Source organism: Apiospora marii (assembly GCF_038362585.1).
Source record: "Apiospora marii strain CBS 49790 chromosome Unknown utg000007l_segment0_segment0, whole genome shotgun sequence".
Classification (NCBI taxonomy): domain Eukaryota; kingdom Fungi; phylum Ascomycota; class Sordariomycetes; order Amphisphaeriales; family Apiosporaceae; genus Apiospora; species Apiospora marii.
This window is the reverse complement of record NW_027117379.1, coordinates 1,637,103-1,653,104: the sequence shown is the minus strand read 5'-3', so window position 1 is coordinate 1,653,104 and position 16,002 is coordinate 1,637,103. Positions and strand designations below refer to the sequence as shown.

The 16,002-nt window shown below is 54.1% G+C and overlaps 6 protein-coding genes across 6 annotated transcripts; 3 read left to right on the top strand and 3 right to left on the bottom strand.

The window, feature by feature from the left end:
• Positions 1 to 1,087: 1,087 nt before the first annotated feature.
• Positions 1,088 to 3,492, top strand: PG985_010897 (uncharacterized protein; the record flags this gene model as incomplete). Its single annotated transcript, XM_066830664.1, has 2 exons — positions 1,088 to 1,677; positions 1,791 to 3,492. 2 exons carry the CDS (start codon positions 1,088 to 1,090, stop codon positions 3,490 to 3,492), a joined length of 2,292 nt encoding a protein of 763 aa, XP_066681346.1.
• Positions 3,493 to 4,246: 754 nt separating this feature from the next.
• On the bottom strand, positions 4,247 to 5,026 carry PG985_010896 (uncharacterized protein; the record flags this gene model as incomplete). The annotated part of the gene is made up of 1 exon (XM_066830663.1): positions 4,247 to 5,026. The coding sequence occupies one exon, from the start codon at positions 5,024 to 5,026 to the stop codon at positions 4,247 to 4,249; it is 780 nt and encodes a 259-aa protein (XP_066681345.1).
• A 4,111-nt stretch (positions 5,027 to 9,137) lies between these two features.
• Positions 9,138 to 10,073, bottom strand: PG985_010895 (uncharacterized protein; the record flags this gene model as incomplete). Its single annotated transcript, XM_066830662.1, has 2 exons — positions 9,138 to 9,923; positions 10,053 to 10,073. The coding sequence occupies 2 exons, from the start codon at positions 10,071 to 10,073 to the stop codon at positions 9,138 to 9,140; spliced, it is 807 nt and encodes a 268-aa protein (XP_066681344.1).
• Positions 10,074 to 10,626: 553 nt separating this feature from the next.
• On the top strand, positions 10,627 to 11,499 carry PG985_010894 (mitochondrial 54S ribosomal protein bL17m; the record flags this gene model as incomplete). The annotated part of the gene is made up of 2 exons (XM_066830661.1): positions 10,627 to 10,842; positions 11,068 to 11,499. 2 exons carry the CDS (start codon positions 10,627 to 10,629, stop codon positions 11,497 to 11,499), a joined length of 648 nt encoding a protein of 215 aa, XP_066681343.1.
• Positions 11,500 to 11,818: 319 nt separating this feature from the next.
• Positions 11,819 to 14,029, bottom strand: PG985_010893 (uncharacterized protein; the record flags this gene model as incomplete). Its single annotated transcript, XM_066830660.1, has 2 exons — positions 11,819 to 13,841; positions 13,899 to 14,029. The coding sequence occupies 2 exons, from the start codon at positions 14,027 to 14,029 to the stop codon at positions 11,819 to 11,821; spliced, it is 2,154 nt and encodes a 717-aa protein (XP_066681342.1).
• Positions 14,030 to 14,585: 556 nt separating this feature from the next.
• Positions 14,586 to 15,838, top strand: PG985_010892 (eukaryotic translation initiation factor 3 subunit f; the record flags this gene model as incomplete). Its single annotated transcript, XM_066830659.1, has 2 exons — positions 14,586 to 14,690; positions 14,849 to 15,838. The coding sequence occupies 2 exons, from the start codon at positions 14,586 to 14,588 to the stop codon at positions 15,836 to 15,838; spliced, it is 1,095 nt and encodes a 364-aa protein (XP_066681341.1).
• Between the last annotated feature and the right edge of the window lie 164 nt (positions 15,839 to 16,002).

Below are 16,002 nucleotides of genomic sequence, written 5' to 3'. Positions count from 1 at the left end.
TAGATACAACATACAATAAATAAACCCAGCGATACTGTAACTCTATTATTCCAGATTATATTCATCATCAGCTACACAGAATCGCCAGTAAGTGGATGACTCTTTCGTATATACAGAGCGTGTTTTGGAGCCAACTCTGTATCCTGTCACCCCTACCTCCAAAAACCGCCTTGCATTCACTTGGCTTGCAAACATCAGCGAGAACATTTACACCGTGCAAGGTTATTTCATTACACCCATACATATATTATTGTAATGACAAGGCCATATGCCATGGAAAAGCTGGGTTATTTGCTGGAGTCTGCATTTCTTATTGATTGCAGACCTGCCCCCTTTCAGCCCCCACGAGAGCCTATGCCGTCGTAGACGACAAGGCAAGGAATACTATCAATACTACACTACACGTCCCGGGATGTTGTCATTTTCTTCATGCCTTGTTTTCATATTTCTTCTTTTTTTACAATATAATCATGGGTTTATCGTGGATGAATCTAGGCAAGACCATGTGAATAGTCTAGCTTCTGTGTTGTAACCACTGTATTCAGTCACGTTGGTGCGACGATATAAGGAAATGTAAGAGCATAAGGTTGAATACTTGAGTACATGACTCCATTTTATTCGATCGCTCGTCGTTTCAACGGCAATTTGTTGATCGCACTTGACGCGTGAGGCGTGAGGCTGACCCGCGGCAGCGGTGATAACCAACCAGATTCGCGTCCTGCGTCGGTGGCGTCTTCCTGGCAGTGCCGTGCATCACTCAAGCAATTTTCAAAACCAAGGCGTCCAGATTTACAGGCTTGACCAAAGAGACTTTTCACGATACTGTCGACATACTTCATTGCGAACCTGCTCGTCAACACACTATCCGCCATACTCTTTCTGTTACTCAAAGATGGAGGCGCACGATGAATACGGGGATCCTCATCCCCGCCTCTGCGATCGTTGCCAACCGTGGCGTCGCTTGATCTTTCCTTTCGACCGTCTAGCGCCGGAATACAGTCTGACCTACGATCACCTCTGCAATCATGGTCATTGTCTCATCTGCAAGATTATCTTATCGGTGGTCAATACCCGCATTCCTGACACAATGGTCCAGTCTACTTCGCCCTCTGGGGTCGTAGTGAAGATCATGGGTCCTATCTATCTACTCGATTGTAATGACTCTTTATACGGCCCTGATTGGGAACAGACTCAAAGGAGGCATATCGAACAGAGCCTACCTTTGGGTATTTGGATACTTCTCGACGTATCGTTTCAGCCAGAGCCGCAGCCAGATGACCCGACCCAAGCTGGAACAGATTCTGAAATGCCAGAAACCGTTAGTTTCACACCTCGTATACGAGCCTACTACGCGCAAGATGATACGTTGTACAATGTAGAAGATGGGAATGTACCGCATTTCGATATATCTACTATGAAGGGTTGGCTTCGGTTCTGCGAAGAAAACCACGGGCCCAAATGCATGGGCATTGCTGAGCCGACGGAAGAGATTGCGGTGTCCAGCAAGCCAAACCGTCCAAGATCCTCACAGATATTCGCGCGAAACATCTCCAGTATAAGGAATAAAGTGACGAAGGTCATAGCAAGACCTACAGTTGACAGGTTCTTTCAAAACATTGAGCGCCGGATACTTCCAAACCAGGATATCCAGTCTCAACCTGCTACATCCAAGGGTGCGTGAGTTATCTCTAGAGCGTTGTATTCATCTTTCTAATGTGATAAATTTATGGAACAGAAAGCTTGCCTCCTGGCTTTATGCTTATTGATACTCATCTTTGCAATGTTACCAGGCCAGATACTCGGGTGGCTTTCGTTGCTTTAAGCTACATGTGGAATTCAGGCGGTGTTGGCTCGTGTGATCTCAAACTCGAGAAAGCCAATATCGAAGATCTTGTGAAACCGGGAAGCCTCACTGAAAGCACAATACCTAAAGTCATTATTCATGCCATATCCTTATGTCGAGACCTAGGAAAGCAGTTCCTCTGGGTTGATCGGCTCTGCATTGTCCAGGACGACGAAGACACAAAGTCAATACAGATTCAGGCCATGGGTTCAATTTACCGCTCAGCATCCTTCACTATTATTGCAGCTCTCGACTCCCGGACGACAAATACGGGGCTGCCAGGCCACGCGGAACAAGCCAGACGACCGTGGTCTTCTGCTTTCAGACCACCACTGAAGTATAACCGTGAAACTGTGGATCCGAATGGGTTACGTACCATCGTCGATCCGTCGATGTGGAATCGACGGGGCTGGACCTTTCAGGAAAGGCTCTTGTCGAGGCGGTGCTTGTTCATCACTGAATATCAGGCTATCTTCCAGTGCTCCTCGGCAGTAGCCGAAGAGGAGTTCACATGGGATCGGGATTGCCCAACAACTCGCCCTGCTAACCGAGCTATCCAAGAAGCCAGGACGGACTCGAACGAATGCTCAGCACCCCTACGACTTCCGGAACAACCAGGGCTCCCTGGGATGCCAGGTCGGGTAGAAGCGTTTACGGAAAAACACTTCTTTCCAGACATGCCGACGTTTGAAAGTTACCAGCATTGGGTAAAAGATTATAGCTCACGCGAGCTCACCTTTGAGACCGACATCTTGAAAGCGTTCAGTGGCGTCGCTAATGTCATTGCTACCGGATTCGGTTCGCGCATGCTCTTCGGCCTACCGGAAAGGATTTTGCCCCAATGTATCCGTTGGACCTGCGATGGTGCGCTCGTCAGGAGAGGAAGCTCTACCGCAATCCCAAGCTGGAGCTGGGCGTCATGCGCCAAGCCTGTGAATTACAAGTTCTTCGACGAGAAAATCGAGGCAAATATGTGTAGTATTGTCCAATACTACTACCAGGACCCTGATGAGGGACTGCGTGAACTTGCAATCGAGCAGCGATGGATGGATCATGTAATCACTATCAGCGCTCTCGGTAAGCTGGAACGGTTACCCCCTCTCACAAGTGGGAAGGCCCTTCCCGCAGAGTGGCGATCAAATTCAATCTGGCGCGACTGTGTTCATAACCCGTGGCAGGCCGCTTCACGCACTGCACACGACCCAGAGGCTATCAAGGTAGCTGCTGCGCTGCCTGGATCCCTAGTGTTCAACACGACTGTCGCCACAGTATACATTGGTGATATCGAGGGCGACGATGGCGATGGGAAGACTGTCTCTTTTCACAATGCCTCAGGCGAGGTAGTTGGTCATTTTCCTTCAATGGGCCGCGACTGGTCATGTGCGCAGCAAAGCTTGAATGGGGACGAGAAAGCGATTGAATGCGTTGTTCTAGGGGGTTATCTGGCGCCCTATCGCCAACGCAAATGGCTTCCATGGATAGGGACTAACGACCCTATGATCAAAATGACTGTGTGGAAAATGACCGTAATGCTTGTAGAACGCCTGTCATTAAAACCATTTGTTGCTCGGCGAGTGGCTGTTGGGACGGCCAACGTTTGTTCATGGAATACGAGCAGCCCTAGGTGGGAGACTGTTGTCCTTTGCTGAAGTTCTGAACGGCACGTGTAAGGAGAAAAAAAGAAGAAGAAAAATAAAAAGAAAAGAGAAAGAAAGAAACCATACTTTTCCAGTCATAAACTAAACTTGCCGACGGTGGCGACACTCTCACCAGCCACTGTTAATAGTCTAACACGATATTTCATCGAAATGAATGTATGTTTTCAGCTTGACACTTGGATGAGGTCCCAGGGCAGGCCAGAAGAAACTGGAGATAGGTATATAGAGGAGTTTCCCCTCGTGGACAGCTGCCATGGTTGCGGTTGCTGTGTTATCATAGGAGTGGGAATGTGCACTTTTCTTGCTGTGGGATTGTTTTGCCGGTGGAAGGCGCAAGTCGTTTTCACCATGCCGACTCAATGGGATGCGTATATCATGCACGTCACCTAGTATTCTATGAAATTACGTACGTGATAACACATGGAAGACGCTCCTTTTATCAGTTTGAAACCCATGGATTAGACACACTCATCATGCCTGGGATAAACATTATGTATGACGTCGCATTACACAGCTCATAATTCGCATAGTGCGACATCTTCCAGTAGAAGCGGCACTTTCTTTATTGTGTACACAAGAGCTACCCCTATTACATCAAGCGGTTTTCGAACAGGTGTAGCTCGTAAACCCATCCCTTCGGCCTTCGAGTTCAGCCGCTGTTTGACAGAGCATTGCAGTCGTCCGACGCTCTCCTTCCACTCGTACACGCAGCAGTATGCTAGTCGAACCATCAAAGGCGCTGCAATTACTCGTCCTTCAAGTGCCAATTCTCGGGATTTAGTAGGAGCCTACAGGCGCCAACGTATTTATGCAGCGGAAGGAGATACGCATCATGTACCTTGTCCACCTCCGCCGCTGTCTGCGACGACGACTCCCGTATCTTGGAAATGTCCTTCCGTAATATCGTCACTGACGGCGTCTTGGAGTCCAGCGACCTCAGAGCATCCGCGTCCACCATCAGGCAGAAGTTGTACCGCGCGCCAGCGCGATAACCGGGGCTCTGGGCGTCGGTCCCGCGCGCGCTATCCAGGTCGGGTAGGGGCCTGTCCTTCGTAATGTTCCAATTCCGGCGGAGCTCCTCGGCCGCCCAATGAGCAAACATGACCCGCACGTCTTTCCGCCGGGCCCCGTCCAGCGTCGCCCGATCCTCGTCAAAGAAGACCATCCGGTGCCTAAGGATAAGGCTCAACCTGTCGCCGCCCCGCCGCCCGAGCCCTCTTCTGATGGCATGCTTCTCGAGCTCGCGCTGCATGCGGCGCCACGCCGCATCGTCGCTGTAGTCGGTGCGGTAGACGGCGAAGCCCCACGGGGCCCACGCCTTGAGAAGAGAGGGTTTGCCGAACGGCGTGCTGGGGTATATGGGTTCTCGTGACTTTTTGTCCGCCTTCCATGGGGCGTAGGGTACTTCAAGCAACTTCCTGGTGCCAATCCCGCTAGGAGCTTGTCGATCTGGCAACGGACTGTAGTAAGTAGTCTTGAGGCTGACTTCCGCTTCCTTATAGGGTATGTATCTTAATTTAGGCATTGCATAAATTGGAGGTCAGTGCTACGCTGGAATTGTTGCGTATGTTCAGGTTTGCTGAGCAGTTATGTTATGTTGGAGAGTGCAGGAGCTGCGTTACATGTCATTTTTAAGCTGACCATTCACGTGTTTGTTTGCATGCCTGCATTTGGTGGCCTAAACGAGCAATTACCCCGATGCGGGCATTTGAACTTATTTGGTACAAAGCTACCATCATGATTCAAATGGACAGAAACAGTGCAATGGTAATGGCGATGAGGATTGAGAGGTACTTTCCAAAAACCCGGTAGGAACACGATATGTCCCAGCTAACATAAATTCAGCGATGCCGGCTGCCGGTATTACTACTGGTAGTCGTTGTCGTTGAAGTAGTCGTCGTTGTAGTGCTTCCTGACTCCGACTCAGAAGACGCCGTCTTTTTCATGCCTGCAATACGGGCACTATGATGCCTTTTTCTTCTCACAGGCTTCCAGTGAGCCGTCCTCGACTTCCACAACGCCGTGCTTCGGCTTATGTACTTTCGCCAACTACCGATGCTGTTGTTCATGTTGCTATTTCCCCTTATAGAAAGTGTGAGATATTGATTCAGCGTGTAAAAAGTAACAGTTGCGAGCTGATTGTAACAATGCGATAGACTTACCGGCTTCTACTGCGAGTTGTCATGCCAGCGTCCACATCAGGGTCATACTCCATCGCCCCATCTTTGTATACCCCCGGCAAGTACGTTCGGGTATTATCGCCCAGATCCCGCCCCAGCACGGTCGGTGCTGGCGCTGGTGCTGGTGCTATCTGCTTGATGTTGTTGCTGTGGGAGTCAACAATATAATTCTCCTCCTTGACGGCGGGGATGTAGGTTCGGGTGTTGTCGCCCAGATCGCGGCCCAGTACCGAGGGCAGCACCGCAGCTTCTGGCTTATCGGTCTTGGCAACAATAACAACAACAGCCTGCTGGACATCTGGGATTTTCCATCGCGTTTTGTCACCCGTGATCAGGGCGACGGGGCCGTTATTTTTGGCCTTAGGGACTGCTGGTGCTGGCGCTCTCGCTGCAGCAGGGGCAGCCGCAAGGGGAGCTGCAGCTGCTTTTAACGGCTTGCGAGGAATCTGTGGTTTCGGCACAGGCCTCACCCGAGGTAAGACAATGGCCGCCGGCTGTGGGTTTATTCCGAGATGGTGAGGCTGTGGTGGCAATACGGGCTTCGGGGCGGCCTTTAATGCTGCTACAAGAGGAGGCGGTGCCGGCTTCGGGTTCAAGGGGTAATCCGCTCGTAGCGCTGGCTGTTTCTGCTGTGGCTGTGGCTGTTGCTTCGGCTGCGGTGATGGACGCGATGATGGACGCGGTGCTGGCTGGGGTGCTGGTTGTGGCGCTACTGGCTGCTGCTTCGGTTGGGGTGCTGGCTGGGGTGCTGGCTGGGGTGCTGGCTGCGTTGCTACTGGCTGTTTCCGCTGTGGTTGTTGCCGTGCCGCTATCTGTCGCTGAAGCACTGCCACTTGATGTTGCAATACGGCTACCTGCTGATACAGTGGATGTTGTTGTGGTTGCTGCGCTGGCTTTGGCGGTATTGGCTTTTGTGGCTGCGGCTTTTGCAACGCTTGTTGCTGCCGTGGCTGTGGTGGTTGCTGATGGCCAAGTGCTTTCACGGCCGGAAGATCTTTCTTCGGCTTTGTTGGGGCTTGAGACGGTGGTTGGTGCTGTGGTGACAAGGGAGGTTGTCTGGGATTTTCTGCCACTGGAGCCGGTTTCGGGCTTAAAGGGGCTCCGGGTACCGCTAAAACCTGTGGTTGTAGAACAGGTTCTATCGAGGCGGTTACTAGCTTTAATGGGCTTTGCGGCGGTGATGCTACTGGTAGAGCCGCTCCCGGGCTCAAGAGAACCTTGGATTGCGGTGCTGGTATTGATGGCTGCGGTTGCGATTGTGGGCTTTGTTGTTGCTGCAAATTAGGCCCCTTGCCAGTATTAGGAGCAGATTCTGAACCAGATGTGTTGGGACGTTGCTTCGCTACATGCTGTTTTGCCGTGGGTGCCGTCAACTTAGGGGTGGTATCGCTCTTTGGATGCGCTGCCGGTGGTGCCTTTACGGAATCACCGGCTGCTGGGGGCGCTGGCCTTGAACTTGATAGACTGCGTGGTTGCTGCACTGCTTTAGGTGCAGATGTATTTGCCATGGGAGCGACCGGCTGCGAAGCGGTAGAGTGTTTTGCTTGCACTGCTTGTGATGTCTTTGCGGAATTACCATTTGTGGGCGACGTGGGCTTGGAACTCGACTGTGCTTCCGACTGCTGGTGAGGTAGTGATGGTGATTTCTTGTTGACGATAACTGCTTGCTTTGGGGCGGAAGGAATACACGGCCGTGATCTTGGCGGTCTCGGTGATCTCGGTGATCTTGATCTTTTTAAATGTGTTGGGCCAAATATCAACGATAGTACAGACGGTCTACCCCGACCTGGTGGCCTACGGACTTTTGGCTGCTTTCGTGGGATGGGTGATTCCAGTGACTCTGGCGAATACCGAGATCCCGATGATAAAGATCTTGACGAAGACCGTGTTATATGTGGTCTGGCTGGTCTGGCTGGCACCCGTGGTACGCGTGTAGCTGTCGGTCTTGATCGTTCTTTTGGTCTTTGTGGTTTCGATCGCTTTGGTGATTTTCCTTTTTTCTTACTTCTTTTCCGAGCCCTGCGTTTTCGTCGACTTGTGGTTGACGAGGACTCTTCACCTGATATTAGCCTGCGACAGAGGGAAGCAAATGGCTTGAGTAACCCCGATACCGTCTTGCCTCTTGGAGCCTTGGCATCCGACGGGGTTCCGGGGGCGATAATAGATTGCTCCGCAGACGAGACGGCCTGCCGACGACTTACTCGAATTGCTCGAGTTACATGGGCAACAATTTCGCTGGGGGGCATGCGACTAGTGTCCGACGGATAGAGGGCGTCAATTTCGGTCTCCGGAAGTGGTGTATGCGACGGCGGAGGGCTGTGGTCGTGTACTTGCCGCCGCCTACTGGTATTTGCCGTAGAGCTGCTTGCAGTGCTCCTCTTACCAGAGCCTCCCTGAATTCTCCTCCGGCGGTGACGATCCGGCCGAGATCCCCGGTCTCGATTTCCGCTATTTCGTCCTCGTCTTCGCTTTCGCCCACTCTTGGCCGCATGGCTTGACCCAGACTGCCTAACTTCGAGGTTTTCATTCGTCGCCGCCGTATTCTGTTGGGTTCTCGAAGGCGAACCCGATTCAACCCGAAGCGGCGAACTCACGATGGCCCCTTGGCCCCCTGGAACCTCCAGCGCCTCCTCGGCAGAGCAGCTCTGACTATTCTGCTGCTCCATCCACGCTGACACTTTATCGCGGACCGCATCGTGAGGCTCCGAGCACGCGGTGGAGGACACCGGACCCCGCTGGCCCCGTATGTGTGGGCTTGACTGCCGATATGTTCTATGCCGACTTCTGCGCAACCTTGCTTCCTGATCCGAGCGCCGCCTCCGCTTAGACGGCGGCCTGCTCGGACTGTCAGTTGCATGCTTCATTGGCCCCTGGCGCAAGGCTGAGGGTATATCATTGCCTAAAAGCCTACCCCGAGCCGAGCGCTGCCAGAGGTCAAGCGATGGGCAGAGTGGTATATGCGTCTTTGTCCTGCGTTGATTTCGATTCAGCAATCATAGTATGGTAGCAGCAATAGACGACTGCATACCCCTATCCGTCGTAAAGGGGTGGGATAAGCAGGGAGATAGCTGACTGGCAAAGTCAAGGTGCAGGCGAAGAAGAATTTCCATATATAGATAGGGCATGTTTCATTTGGTAAGTTTGTAAGAGAGGAGCAGGTATGCCGGAGTATTGGTGTAAAATTTGTTCGAGCTGCAGAAACCAGCAGGCTTGCTATTCGCAGTAGCACAGTTTCACGGAAGGACTGTGGCTAGTCACGGTAAGAGCGTAGAGTCATTATGAACGGGTTACGGTATGTGTCGTATGGTACCACCGTAGTGATGCGATCTATGATACAATCAAGTCTATAGCCGGGTCTTCTGTTTCATGTTTAGCGATCCCAGCAGCAGTAATGTACAAACTTTTTGGGTTTCCGCAGCGTGTTGTCATCACGTACTTGATCCATCCTCTCTCCTTTTACACGCCCCGGAGCAGAGTCTGGTCCCGCTTGTCAACAGGGGTATATCGGTCGGCCAGCACCTCCTCTACGCTCTTGTCCGTCCAGCTGGGTCCCTCGTAGCGTTGTCGCAGAGCCTGTTCCACCGGAGAAAACTGCTCGTCCACCTTGTGCTCCAGCTTATCGCTGACCTCGCCGGCCTTGGTTTTGACGAAGCCGATTGCCTCCTTGCCCTTCTGCAAGCCGGAGCCGAGGGCGCCGAAGATGGATCCCTTGGCCTCCTCAGCCTTCTGCTCACCCTTGGTCACGGCGTCGGCGCCGCGGGCCTTGGCATCCGCATACGCGTTCTTGGCGGCCTCGGCGACACTGTTGGCCTTGTCGCTCGCGGCAGCCCGGGCCCGGGCGGCCTCCCTGCGGGCCTCTTCCCGGGCCTCGCGGGCACTGGGCGCCGCCGTCTTCTTCCCTTCGTCGGCGGCCTGCCCGGCCTCGGAGAAAGCCCGCGTCCACAGGTTGCCCACGACGTCCTCGGCCTCCTCGCGCACCGCGGTCCAGTCCTTGTGCTGGGCCCAGCGCACCGCACCCTCGACCTCGTTGTTCCAGCGGTCCTTGGCCGTGTCGATCAGGTTCTGGCGCTCGAGCGCCGCGAGCTCGGCCCGTGTGGGCGGGTGCACCGGGGGTAGGGGGTCGGTCAGCCCGGAGATGAGGTCTGTCTGGGCGCGCAGGACGGCGGATTGGCGCTCGCGGTTGCGTTGGTGGGCGAGAACGGTCAGGTAGGCGACGCCCAGGGTCAAGGTGACGCCACCAGTCTGTGTGCAGATTCAAGAGTTGTTAGTCAGCTTCAGGCCTTCCATGGTCTACTGCAGGTATCTTCTATACAGGGGCACATCAGGGGCATCGCATGGCTGCGAATGGGAGTGCGTGACAGCATGACGTACGAAGCCGGTAGTGAAGCCCATCTTGAGCAATTAGCTGGAGCGCACAGTGGCGCGAAGATATTGGAACGTTTCAATTGAAGGGAACTTAAAGAGCACAACGAATGGAGTGACTGTCGCTACCGATTCGAGGATCGAGGACCTAGAATTGCCCTGTGAATTGGGAGCTGGTAGGATTTGGCGGCGTTGATCTCTGCAAGAAAGCAGGGATGACGTTTGACAGCAAAGAGCGTTAAGTCGCTCTGCTTCTTGGAAGAGCTCCCAGCTGCGAAATTCCCCGGGACGGTGGTCGCAATTGGCTGGGTCGGCCACCAAAAAGCCGGGATTGTAGGGTAGCTCTCGGTCCGGTAGCGCTAAAAGCTTTGGAAGCAAGTACTGTACCAATCACGCCGTACCCCCCAAAATTTTGGCTGGCGAGAGCCTCAAGCGAATTGATCCCCATCGGTCCAATTAAGCACGGGTTTGCCGACAGACAGCAGACGACAGCCCGCCCACCCATCCTCAACCCGAACGAGGAATTGTTCGACTTTTCCGATCCCCCCACGAACAAGCTCGGAAGCAGTCCAACAGAAGCACAATGGCTGGAGGCGTAGTCAAATACCGCCACCTGTCGCGGAACAGCGCCCACCGACAGGCCCTCCTGCGCAACCTGGTCACCTCCCTCGTCAAGCACGAGTCGATCCGGACGACATGGGCCAAGGCCAAGGAGACGCAGCGCATGGCCGACAAGCTCATCACACTGGCCAAGCGGAACAACGAGACTAGTAGGCGGAAGGCCCACGGCATACTATTTGTACGTAGCAGCTGCGATTTCACCTCCCCAACACCAGCTCGAGGCAGGCCAGGCATAGTATGACCAATGCTATGTACCAGAATACATAGCATTGCGTTTTTGTCATGACTAAGGAAACGATCGGGCCGGTCGCCCGTCCGTCGTTCCCCGCCAACATGCGAGGAAGGAAGAGAATAGTAGAGGACAGAAGGTTTACTAACAAATACCGTCTTCACCCAACAACAGACCCCCGACGATCTGATGCCCAAACTCTTCACGACGCTCCGGGAGCGGTACGAGGCCCGCCCGGGCGGCTACACGCGGGTGCTGCGGACGGAGCCCAAGTCGACGTACGACCAGGCGCCCTCGGCGATCCTCGAGTTCGTCGACGGGCCCAAGGACATGCGGTTCCACCTGACGGCGGCGCGCGTGGCCAAGGACCACCTGCTGGGCCAGCGGCCCAACAAGCTGACCCTCCTCAACCGCAAGAAGGTGACGCAGTTCCGTGGCGCCTCGGCGGGCCGCGCCGCCCCGACCGGCAAGCAGGAGTTCAACGACATGGTCGAGCGCATGAAGGGGCTCAAGATGGTCACCAGCGGCGTGGACATGCTCTCGGCGGCGGCGACGACGCGGGCGGGAGGCGCGGCTGCGTCCAAGGGTCTGGAGAAGAGTACATGAGTACCCGGGAAAGGCGGACATGAAATCGGATAGGCGAGGGGGAAGTCGTGCTCGCAACGGGCCCTGGGCTCCGAGGCTCTGGTAGATTGTGACATAGAATACTCTACTGGTGTGTTTAGTAGAGCCGATATACGGCTTACTACAAAGCGAGGCCTTGGGGCCGAAGACACCAAGCCACTGTACCATACATAAGCATCAAAGCTACAGGGCGGACATTGTGTACGAATTGTGTACATATTAGAGACAAGGCGGTAGACTGCCTATATAGCGAACAGCCGACCGCCCTTGAACTATCTTGTCAATCTATCTGAAGTCTATATTAAATGAAATCAAAGGTATCACCGCGCTCCCGTATCATCTTACCCACCCGTTTGGAGCCGACGATGCGCTCCAGCTTCAAGACGTCGTACTTGGAGAACATGACACGCACGGTGCCGTGGCCGGGCTCCAACTTGGCTTTCTGCTCACTCTTGGCGAGGTAGCCGCCGACGATCTCCTTGAAGAAAATGGGGTTGTCGGGCAGGCCGTACATGATGACGCGGCGGACACCGTTGAGTACGTAGCGATAGAAGTGGTGGGCGCGCTCCGTGTACAGCAGGACCTTGTGGCGGCCACTGAGGAAATGGGAACCCGCGCGCGATGCCTCAGGAACGCTGGCGTAGTCACCGATGGTGCCGAACGTCAGATTGGCGGTGGCAGGGCTGTTGGCGAAGTAGTTGCGCAAACGCACGTAGTCGAAGTATGAGGGCACGAAGATGAGCGTGCCCTCGACGTCCTTGGCGCGCTTCACCAGAGTCGGCACGATGGCGCTGATGAAGTACTCGAAGCGGGCGTCGGGCTCGGCCGCTGCCGAGGGTGCGTCGAAACGCGAGAAGGTCTGCTTCACCTTGACGCCGAGCTCCTGGATGGAGCCCGGGTACTCTGGCTGCACCCGGACTCGGCCCGCCCAGTTCTGGCACTGCCGGTGTACCTCTTGCAGCTCAGGAGTATTAAAGGCGGAAAATATAAGGGTTTGGCGGTAGTTATGGGCTTGCTTCTCAAGATACCACTCCCTTACACGACTGAAGTCACAGTCGTGTGCTTCGCGAGGCTGCATATTGAGGTGCTCGAGGACGAACTCAATATACTGCCAGTTTTGGTTGAGCAAAGCATCTGCCTGGTCGAGTATGACCATTTCGATGGAGCTCAGATAGTCATAATCCATTTTCTTGTCCTTGCCCCCAGATTCAATGGCCATCTTTAGACCAAGAGGACTGGCGATAAGGATATCGGAGCTATAGAACTGTGAAAAGTACTTGATGGTTTTCCTGGTGAACTTGACACCAAGCCGGAAATTGTCGTCGTCATTGCCATTGAATAGTTCTTTATAGTCCTCGGGCCTCTCAGAAGAGAACTTGGCGTCATCGCCATCGTAGGTGTCGTCAAATCGTTTCCTGTTCTCCTGCTGATCGGGCTCGCAGATTGCACAAATCTCTTTGACCATCTTGACAGCAGACTGGCGGGTAGGCAGAATCATTAGGACCTTGGGACGAGTGAACCCCTGATCTTTTGGCTCAAAGTCGCTGGCGGTGCCTTCCTTGTGAAGCTTGTAGTTGTTCTTGATGACTCTATCTCGAGTCTTAAAGATATGGTTGACTGCGTGAAGGCAGGCCATGCGCCGCAGTCTCCCTCCGTTCTTCGGCGTCCGGTTGCAGAAGAGTAGGTCATTGTACCCAAAAGTGATAGGGTACAGGACCTGCTCCAACTTGTCTAAAGTCGGCTTTTTCGCAGCTGCCTCGCGTAGCTTTTGCTTTAACTTCAGAGCCGATGTATCAGGCATGAGTGATAATGGTCGCTCGGAGTCACCTGGAGCCTTCCCAGGCACACTTCTCGTAAGTCTTAAACCGTTGAGCTCTACTTGAGAAACGGAATACTCGTTGGCTTGGGCCGCCTTGATCCGTTTTGAGACCTGAGCCTCGTCCGGGATCGAAAAATGTGTTTCGAAGGGATCTGAGGTATCTGGAACGTCGTCCTCATCATCCCCATCCTCATCGTCCAGGGTCATCTCGGCATCAGGACCCTCTTCAGGCTCCTCCTCTGCCGTATCGACAACATCCTTGTCCCCAGTTTCCTCCTCGGACTCAGGCTCTACTTCTTGTCGTTTGCTTGGTCTCTCATCGGCGTTTTGATGACTGAGTTTCCGCCGCTTATTGTTGGGGGCAGACTGCTTTGCGAAACTGCTCATGAGGGCCATATAAGACTTATTGGGGGCAGTTTGTGGCCCCTCGTCTTCTGAATCATCTTCCTCCTCAAGGTCTTCATCTGAGGGCGATTCCTCCCCAGAGTCTTCATCTTCTGGGTCCCTATCATACAATGTCAGAACAAAGCTCTGTAAAGTTGTGAGGTCTCCTGCGACTTACTGTACCTCTGCAAGTCGTGCACTGTTAAATCTTGGTCCATGGACTCTCTTTTGGCCGCCGTTAGGCCTTCCACCTCGGCCACGGGGCCTGGAGCTTCCTCGCATGGCGCCCTGGCGTCCTTTGGGAGCCATATTTCCTGTCAAGTGACTGGAAGATCTTGAGTGGCTCAGACTTGTATTTTATTTTTATCTCGTCGTATCAGAAACCCGAGTCTATCTAAGAAAAAAAGAAGTCCAGCCTTGCAGATGATCCCCACAGTTTGATGGATAGCCTTGCTCCAAACCGCTAGCCTACCAAAGACCGGACTTAATTGAATGTACCTACCTCAGGTACCCCGAACTTTTTTTTTCAGCAGCCAATCTGTTATCGGGCAGCTTATCTTAGCGCGCACAACCCCTCGGTTTAGAAAGCAGCAGCGGTACACTTTGAAAATTCGTGTGGAATAATTCGAGAGTGGGCTGAATAGCAAAGCTACGAAAATTGGGTCCCTGCTAAGGCCTGTCCAACGAACTTGGTTTGGCTGCGAGTGTGTGTGGGCAGAGACTGAGAGAAGAGAGCGCAAGAGATTTGAAGTCAGATCCAATCCAACTTCTCGTACCCCGGGCCACTTCTAAGAGAACGAGAGAATCGCCAGTCCACCTCCTAACCTTCGACTTGTTCGATAACTGGCATTCCAAACCACCCAACATGGCCGTGGATCAAGAGTCCTTCCTTCATATGTCGCGGCCTTTGGCGCCCACCGTCAACATCCAGAGCAACATTGCCCCGCTCTCGGTCAACATCCAACCCCAAGTACGTTTTGCTTCCTCACGATGCCTGCCATGATGTTGTTGCATGATGGCCGCCCAAGTGCTTCTTTCATGGCCTCATATGACGTCCTCCATTGGTGTCTATCATGTGCTACCCTGCGACCAGCCAATCGCCGACCTAGCTAACACATGAACTGTTAGGCTATCCTCTCCATCCTTGACCATGCCGTCCGTCGCGATGAACCTGCGACCGAAACGACCTCACCTCGCGTCATCGGCGCTTTGATAGGAACACGCTCCGACGATGGCAGTGAGCTCTCCGTGTCATCAGCCTTCGCCATCCCCCACACCGAGAATGAGGACCAGGTCGAGGTCGACGTCGAGTACCAGAAGAACATGCTGTCGCTGCACCTGAAGGCCTCGCCGCGCGAAACATTATTGGGCTGGTACACGACTTCGCATGAGCTTAATAGCTTCAGCGCGCTCATCCAGAACTTCTTCGCAAGCCCCGAGACCGGCACTTTCCCCCACCCGGCTGTCCACTTGACCGTCTCGACCGATCCCGGTGCCGACGTTCAACTCAAGTCCTACATCTCCGCCCCCGTCGCCGTCAACGCCGAGCGGGCCGCCGAGAGCTGCCTGTTCATCCAGGTGCCCCACAGAGTTTCTTACAACGACGCCGAGCGTTCGGCACTGGAGCTGATCTCCTCCGCCAAGGACAACGAGTCCCGCAGCACCACCATTCCCTCAGACGTTGAAGGCCTTGCGCGGTCCCTCGAGTCCATGAGCGACCTGCTGGAGCGTGTATCCGGCTATGTCGGCGAGATCCTGGACGAGGAGCGGGAGCCCAACAACGCTCTCGGCCAGTACCTCATGAGCGCCCTGTCCTTGGCCCCCAAGGTCGACCCGTCTGCCATTGAGCACGACTTCAACAACCACATCCAGGACGTCCTGATGGTCAGCTACCTGGCCAACAGCATCCGTACCCAGATCGATCTCAGCCAGCGTCTTGCGTTAGCAGTCCTGAGCGACGAGAAGGTCGACAAGGACGATACCAAGGGTGAGAAGGGAGAGGGAGGCGGCCGGGGCGGTCGTGGTGGCCGAGGTGGCCGCGGTGGACGTGGCGGAAGAGGCGGACGTGAACAGCGGGAGCCTAGGGAGCCCAGAGAGCCCCGCGAGCCCACCGAGTGAACTTGATCCCAAGTAATCATTTCAAGGGGGTACTTGCGGTTTCTTGAGTAACAGCTCTAGCCCCGAACGGTTCATACAGCCTCGCTAAGATACCAGCAAGGATCCCAAATCGGGCGGCACAAAACCAATCATTTATCGTCCAGTCCGTGTTCCGGACCCCTTAA